Below are 7746 nucleotides of genomic sequence, written 5' to 3'. Positions count from 1 at the left end.
TTTTTTTTGAGATGGAGTCTCGCTCTGTCGCCCAGGCTGGAGTGCAGCGGCGCAATCTTGGCTCACTGCAACCTCCACTTCCTGGGTTCAAGCAATTCTCTCGCTTCAGTCTCCCAAGTAGCTGGGACTACAGGTGCCCACCACTGCACCCAGCTAAATTTTGTATTTTTAGTAGAGATTGGGTTTCACCATGTTGGCCAGGCTGATCTCAAACTCCTGACCTCAGGTGATCTACCTGCCTCGGCCTCCCAAAGTGCTGTGATTACAGGTGTGAGCCACTGTGCCTGGCCACAATTAATTGTATTTTTTTTTTTTTTTGAGACGGAGTCTCACTCTGTCGCCCGGGCTGGAGTGCAGTGGCCGGATCTCAGCCCACTGCAAGCTCTGCCTCCCGGGTTTAGGCCATTCTCCTGCCTCAGCCTCCCGAGTAGCTGGGACTACAGGCGCCCGCCACCTCGCCCAGCTAGTTTTTTGTATTTTTTAGTAGAGACGAGGTTTCACCATGTTGGCCAGCCTCGAACTCCTGACTTCAGGTGATCCACCTGCCTTGGCCTCTCAAAGTGCTGGGATTACAGGCATGAGCTACGGTGCCCCGCCTAGTTTTGTAGTTTAGATTACTCTGGCTACTATGTGGAGATTGGATTGGGAAGTTTAGGCCTGCAGGCCTGAGATCAGTTAAAATGTTGCTTGTCATCTAGGTGGCCAGGTTTAGGGAGAGGGACAAATGCTTGTTGAATGGCTATTACGTGAATTAAATTGACATATATTAAAGGTGATCTCTGTAAGGAGCACTTGAGTGCTGAAGCAGTTAGCACACAGTATGAGTCATTTGTATATGAATGAAATAGGCAAGCATTAAAACAATGAGGCTTCTGGAGCTATATAGATATGGGTTAAACTTTACGGCTCTGCCATTCATTAGATCTGTAGCCTTTATTTATTTATTTATTTTGAGAAAGAGTCTTGTCCTGTCGCCCAGGCTGGAGTGCAGTGGTGCAATCTGGGCTCACTGCAACCTCTGCCTGTCTGGTTCAAGCAATTCTCCCACCTCAGCCTCCGGAGTAGCTGGGACTACAGGTGTGCGCCACCAACCCCGACTAATCTTTGTATTTTTAGTTGATATGGGGTTTCACCATGTTGGCCAGGCTGGCCTTGAACGCCTGACCTCAAGTGATCTGCTCTCCTTGGCCTCCCAAAATGCTGGGATTACAGGTGTGAGCCACCACACCCAGCTAGATCTGTAGCCTTCAATGAGTCATATGGGCATCAATCAAGTAAAAAACTCTACTCTTCTCAATCTGGTCTGAGTCACCATTATTCCCAGAGCAGAATACTACAGTATTCCCGTATTTTGGCTGGCTTCTCTTATTTCTGGCCTTGCCCTCTTGCTCGAGCTTCACAGTGTCCAAAATAATACTTCCCCACCACCCGGCTTTTTTTTTTTGTTTTAGAGACAGGGTCGTGCCATGTTGCCCAGGCTGGTCTTGAACTCCTAGGCTCAAGCAATCCTCCTGCCTTGGCCTCCCAAAGTGCTGGGATGAAGGTGTGAGCCACCATACCTGGCCTGAGTGCAGTGGCCTGATCTCGGCTCACAGCTGCCTCGACCCTCCAGGCTCAAGCAATTCTCTAACCTCAGCCTCCCGAGTAGCTGGGACTACAGGCGCGCGCCACCACGCCCGGCTAATTTTTGTATTTTTTGTAGAGATGGGATTTCACTATTTTGCCGGGGCTGGTTCCCAACTCCTGGACTCAAGCGATTCGCCCGCCTCAGCCTCCCAAAGGGAAGTGCTGGGATTTCAGGCGTGTGCCACTGCTCCCACCCCAAAGTAGTATTTGTTGTTGTTGTTATTATTATTGAGACGGAGTTTCGCTCTATTGCAGGCTGGAGTGCAGTGGTGCGACCTCGGCTCACTGCAACCTCTGCCTCCCAGGTTCAAGCGATTCTCCTGCCTCAGCCTCCCAAGTAGCTGGGACTACCGGCGAACGCCACCACGTCCAGCTCATTTTTGAATTTTTAGTGGAGAACATGTTGGCCAGGATGGTCTCCATCTCTTGACCTCGTGATCCGCCCGCCTCGGCCTCCCAAAGTGCTGGGATTACGGGCGTGAGCCAACGCGCCCGGCCTATTACTAGTTTTTTAAGGCAGTGTCTTGCCCTGTCGCCCAGGCTGGAGGGCGGTGGCGTGATCGCGACTCACTGCAGCACCGACTTCCCGGGCTTAAGTTATCCTCCCGCCGCAGCCTCCACGCCTGGCTAGGGTTTTGCCTTTTTTTGTAGAGATGACATGTCTTTTTTGCCCAGGCTGGCCTCTAACTCCTAAGCTTAAGCGACCCTCTTGCCGCAGCCTCCTAAAGTGTTGGGGTTACGGGCGTGAGCCACCGCGCCCAGCCTAATGGAGGAAACTGAAGCTCGGAGACAGTGGGTAATTTCCCCAAGGTTCCACAGCTAATAAGTGGAGCGGCGATTTGTGGAACGAAATGAATGAAATCGATGTGGCAGTGGGCCCGGACGCGCCCGGTCGGTGGAGTGGCTTAGACGCCGAGCGCGCAGCTCACACCCGTCGGCCGCGGTTTCCGGGAGGAAGCAAGGATGCTTTGGACGCTGCGCTTAGCGCCTCCGCGGAACCCCCGCGCTGCCATTCCCGGCCGTGGCTCGGTCCTCGGCTGACGGGAAGCAGGAAGTGGCGGCGGGCGTCGCGAGCGGTGACATCACGGGGGCGACGGCGGCGAAGGGCGGGGGCGGAGGAGGAGCGAGCCGGGCCGGGGGGCGGCTGCACAGTCTCCGGGATCCCCAGGCCTGGAGGGGGGTCTGTGCGCGGCCGGCTGGCTCTGCCCCGCGTCCGGTCCCGAGCGGGCCTCCCTCGGGCCAGCCCGATGTGACCGAGCCTAGCGGAGCTTGAGCAAGGAGCGGGTCCGTCGCGGAGCCGGAGGGCGGGAGGAACATGACATCGCGGAGGTGAGGAGCCCCGAGGGCCCCGGCCCGGGCCTCGGCCCGGCCACCGCCGCGTTCGGTCAGCCCCGTCCGGAAGGGGGCGCCCCGGCCGGGCTTCGGGCTCCCGCCCCGGATCGGGATTGGGGGCCAGTTCCCTCCTCGTCCCCTGTCCCTCCTCGGCCCGGGGGCCGGCCCCACCGCGCCCCCACCCCTTGGGTCCCCATTCATTTCCTGCCTCCCCGAGTTCCGGCTGCGGCAGCCCCGGGGATGCCCGTCAGGCCCGGGGCAGGTAGAGCCGCCTAGGGAACCACGGGCGCCAGCGGCCCGGCTCAGCGCCGCATTCCTGACCCATTGCCTCATGAGAATTGCCTCATGGTGATTCCGAAATAACCCTGCTCACTTGGGGAGGCTCCTTGGGACACGAGATGGGAGTTGCGCGGGGCCGGGCCCCCAGTGGTGTAGTCGTTCTGGGTCACTGTGCCACTTGCGTGCATTTGGGGACTCACGAAGGACCCCTGACCCTTTTATGTGCCCCTTTGTGTCTTCTTTTTCTCCCACCGCTCACGTGCCAGAAATGGAAAAACTGACTGTATCTGCAGCCACTAGAAGTATTTCCTTCCTCTGCGATCTTCGCTTTGGGAGATGGAAAGGAAGGGAGCCGCATCTCGTTATTTAATCCTTCACTGCAACCTTAACAGTCAGGTCACTTTACTGGTACCCGTTTTATGGATGAGGAAACCGAGGCCCAGAAGCAACATGCTAGTAAATGACAAGACTTGAAACTAAGGAGAATTAGTGAGTTAATGAGATCCTTTGAAAGATCAGGGTACTATTACTGCTAATAGCTAACATTTGCTTAGTTCTGACGACAGCCCTATCAGATGGCTACTATTATCCCCATTGTAAAGATGAGTAAACCGAGTTTGGGAGAGGTTAAGTAGATTGCCTAACCTCACAGCTAGTAGGTGGTGGAGACAGAATCCCTACTTTTAATCACTATGTTGCTTCTATTATTTTGTAACTATTGCTAACCACTTGTAAGCCTTAATTTTGTTGTCAAACAGTAGTGTGACCTGTTTTCAGATAATGATCCTGCTATTTCATATAGTCCCTCTATATACCGCTCACACTTAAGACCCATTGTCTGTTCTTTTCCATGGTTGTTCAATTATGGCCACTGTCTCAGACATTTAAAAAACGATTCAAGCTATTGAGGCTATTTGAATGAGATTTTTCTTTCTTTTTTTTTTTTTCTCTTTTTTTGAGATGGAGTCTCACTCTGTTAACAGCCCAGGCTGGAGTGCAGTGGCACGATCTCGGCTCACCACAACCTCCGCCTCCTAGGTTCAAGTGATTCTCCTACCTCAACCTCCCAAGTAGCTGGGACTACCGGCGTGCCACTATGCCCAGCTAATTTTTTTTTTTTTTGAGACTGAGTCTCCCTCTCTTGCCCAGGCTGGAGTGCCGTGGCACAATCTCGGCTCACTACAAGCTCCGCCTCGCAGGTTCAAGCCATCCTCCTGCCTCAGCCTCTGGAGTAGCTGGGACTACAGGTGCCCGCCACGACGTCCGGCAAATTTTTTGTGTTTTTAGTAGAGACGGGGTTTCACCATGTTAGCCGAGATGGTCTTGATCTCCTGACCTTGTGATCTGCCCGCCTCGGCCTCCCAAAGTGCTGGAATTACAAGCGTGAGCCACCGTGCCCGGCCAATTTTTGTATTTTTAGTAGAGACGGGGTTTCACTGTGTTGGCCAGGTTGGTCTCAAACTCCTGACCTCGAGATCCTCCTGCCTTGGCCTCCCAAAGTGCTGGAATTACAGGTGTGAGCCACCGCACCCGGCCTGAATGAGATTTTTCACAATATTAGGAATGTCTCCTCTAAACACACCTGGCATGTTATTCTTACATAGATCTGGAATTTAAAAAGGGGAGAAAAAAGAAAACAACTGGTAGGAAGTGAGTGACTTGGACAGGTCTGTTGGCAAGTGCTTGCAGATCTGGGTAATATATAACTGCATTTCAACGGAACAGTGTATAGCCTCAAATGTTCTAATTCTTTAGGGAGCTTTTAAATAAACAGTTGTCTATTCTTTAATCTGTCTAATAGTCATTGAGCCTTTTGTTCCTGGTGTCTGCTCTTCCAGACAAGTAAGGATCTGCTGCTTTAGGGGGCTGAGGGTTGGGAAAAGATCTGCGTAGTAATAGACCCTACATTGTCCAGTTTGTTAGTTTAGAAGCATGGAAGTGTGGGCATAGTCAAAGCAGCAAGTGTTAAAGATGACAGTTTGAAATGGAGTAATTCCTTCTCCCCTCCAGCCCTGGTATTGTGTACCACCCAAAAAGCCAGATTATGGACATAATACACAGAATTTTGAATGATTTATCATTTTTTGGATTATAAGTCTGTTTTATTAACCAGCCTTAATGAGCTATAAATGACATGCAATTAAATGCATATATTTAAATGTACAATTTGATCAGTTTTGACATACATATACACGTGGGAAACCACCACCACAGTCAAGATAATGAACACATCTATCGCCCCTCGTAATTTTGCCTCATGTTTTTTGTAATCCCTTGTTTGTTCTTAGGCAGCCACTGTTCTGCTTTCTGTCACTATATATTAGTTTATATTTCCTAAAATTTTATTGTTTTTTTAAAATTTTTAAATTGTTTGAATAGAGATGGGGTCTCACTGTGTTGCCCAGGGCAGTCTCAAACCCCTGGGTTCAAGTGATCCTCTCACCTTGGCCTCTTGCAGTGTTGGGATTATAGGCGTGAGACACCCTGCCCAGCCCTAGAATTTTATTATTATTGTTGTTATTATTTTTTTTGAGAGTCTCACTTTGTTGCCGGGGCTGGAGTGCAGTGGTGCGATCACTGCAGCCTTGTTTTCCTAGGCTCAATCCATCCTTCCTTCTCAGCTTGCTGATTACTGGGACTACAAGTGTACACCACCACACCCAGCTAATTTTTGTATTTTTTTGTAGAGACAGAGTTTTGCCAGGTTGGCTAGACTGGTCTCAAACTCCTGGGCTCAAGTGATCTTCCTGCCTTGGCCTCCCAAAGTGCTGGGATTACAGGCATGAGCCACTGTGTCCGGCCTTCAAATTACTTTAACCTAGTATTAATTCATTCAACAGGAAGTTAATGAGCCAGGCAGGATAAAGCAGTAAGATAGGAAAATATTGCTAGTTTCTTTCTTTCTTTCTTTTTTTTTTTTGAGACGGAGTTTCACTCTTGTTGCCCAAGCTGGAGTGCAATGGCACGATTTTAGCTCACCACAACCTCTGCCTCCCAAATTCAAGCGATTCTCCTGCCTCAGCCTCCCGAGTAGCTGGGATTACAGGCATGCGCCACCACGCCCGGCTAATTTTGTATTTTTAGTAGAGACGGGGTTTCTCCATGTTGGTCAGGCTGGTCTCGAACTCCCGACCTCAGGTGATCCACCCGCCTCGGCCTCCCAAAGTGCTGGGATTACAGGCGTGAGCCATCGTGCCCAGCCAATATTGCTATTTTCATGGCTGAGAGAGAGCAGACAAACACATGACTAAATAGGACAATTTCAGGTAGTAATAAATTCTAGGAGGGAAAAAAATCCTACAGAAATGTGAGGATGGGAGAATGCAGTTAGTTTTGATAGGTGATTTAGAGAAGGTGATCGTATGAGCTGATGCCCGAATGACGATTAGTGGTCTGAATTTTGTTTTGCTTAATTATCAAAATAACTCCTTTTGGGTTAGACTTTTGTATGCATCCAGTAATTAAAATGTAAGTATACTCAATGTACTGATATCTCTCAGCATCATAGGTAGGGAAACTAAGGCATTGAGCAATGAAGTGACTTCTTCCTTGATCATGTAGCAGTGATAGTACTGGGTTTAGATTTTGAGGTTGCTTCTTTGCCCTTCTCTGCCTTTGTGAAACCAACAAAGCTGCCTGTATTTTCCAACTCTTCCTTCATCCTGTGGTACCTCCTTTACATCTGTTTTTGTTCCTCTGAAATCCATACGCGACGATGAGCTGAGGGGGCAGAAAATTGAGCTTGTTCTGAGACTGGAGGCTTTTGGTTTATCTCTTGCAGGTCAAGTACGTTTTGTCCTGGGCTCTCCCTGGTGGCCACGTTTGTTTATCTCCTGCAGGAGTAAATAAACTTGCCTTGCTGAAAAATAACAGTTCTGTGTCTTTCCAGTTGAAACTGGGATGTCTTTATTAACGTTAGGTCCTGATGTAAGGCCAAGTTTTTGGTTAGAGTTGCTCAAGTGCAGAGGCCGCTGCTAAGATGACTTATCCCTCATGTCCATGGTCAATGTGGAGACTGTTATGCGTGGCACATGATGCTGGAAAAGCAGAGCCAACTCATGTTTGTAATTGTTCCTAGCAGGCCGTGGTGTACTTTGTTAGGCAGCCACAGAACAATCGAGAAACTCAGTTTATTCCCCTTCCCTCTGGGAAACACAGACAGCACTTGCCATCCAACGCCAACGTTTTTAAGGAAGAAAGAGGCAAAAAGTGGTGTTGGCAAGGTCTCTGGGTGTTGTGGACCCCAACCAAGGATTGGAGACCCTGAAATGGATTCAGATGCCCTAAAATGCAGCCCAGTTCTTACTGTGAATTTTGGAGGACTTTGTGCCTTGAGCAAATGTGTATATCTGATGCTCTTTGACAACACTGAAATAGGAAAAATACTATCCATGTTCGTGAGGAGCACTGAATTTAGGGAGGGAGACAGACTTTTATGCCAGCATCAAATTAATTTGATAAAGCTAGTACCAAAATGAAATTTGAATTTTTTTTTTTTTTTTTTTTTTT

At 49.5% G+C, this 7746-nt stretch overlaps 1 protein-coding gene across 1 annotated transcript in view; it reads left to right on the top strand.

The window, feature by feature from the left end:
* Positions 1-2727: 2727 nt before the first annotated feature.
* The window catches only part of PTPN11 (protein tyrosine phosphatase non-receptor type 11), a 100602-nt gene continuing 95583 nt past the window's right edge, over positions 2728-7746 (top strand). The window contains 1 exon segment of the mRNA XM_017889530.1: positions 2728-2955. Within this exon segment, the coding sequence (XP_017745019.1) occupies positions 2942-2955 (14 nt within the window). The 5' untranslated portion in view covers positions 2728-2941.

The sequence above is a fragment of the Rhinopithecus bieti genome, unplaced genomic scaffold (assembly GCF_001698545.2).
Source record: "Rhinopithecus bieti isolate Rb0 unplaced genomic scaffold, ASM169854v2 scaffold_19610, whole genome shotgun sequence".
Taxonomy (NCBI): Eukaryota; Metazoa; Chordata; class Mammalia; order Primates; family Cercopithecidae; genus Rhinopithecus; species Rhinopithecus bieti.
The sequence above is the reverse complement of the archived record's forward strand: the minus strand, read 5'-3'. Positions and strand labels throughout refer to the sequence as shown.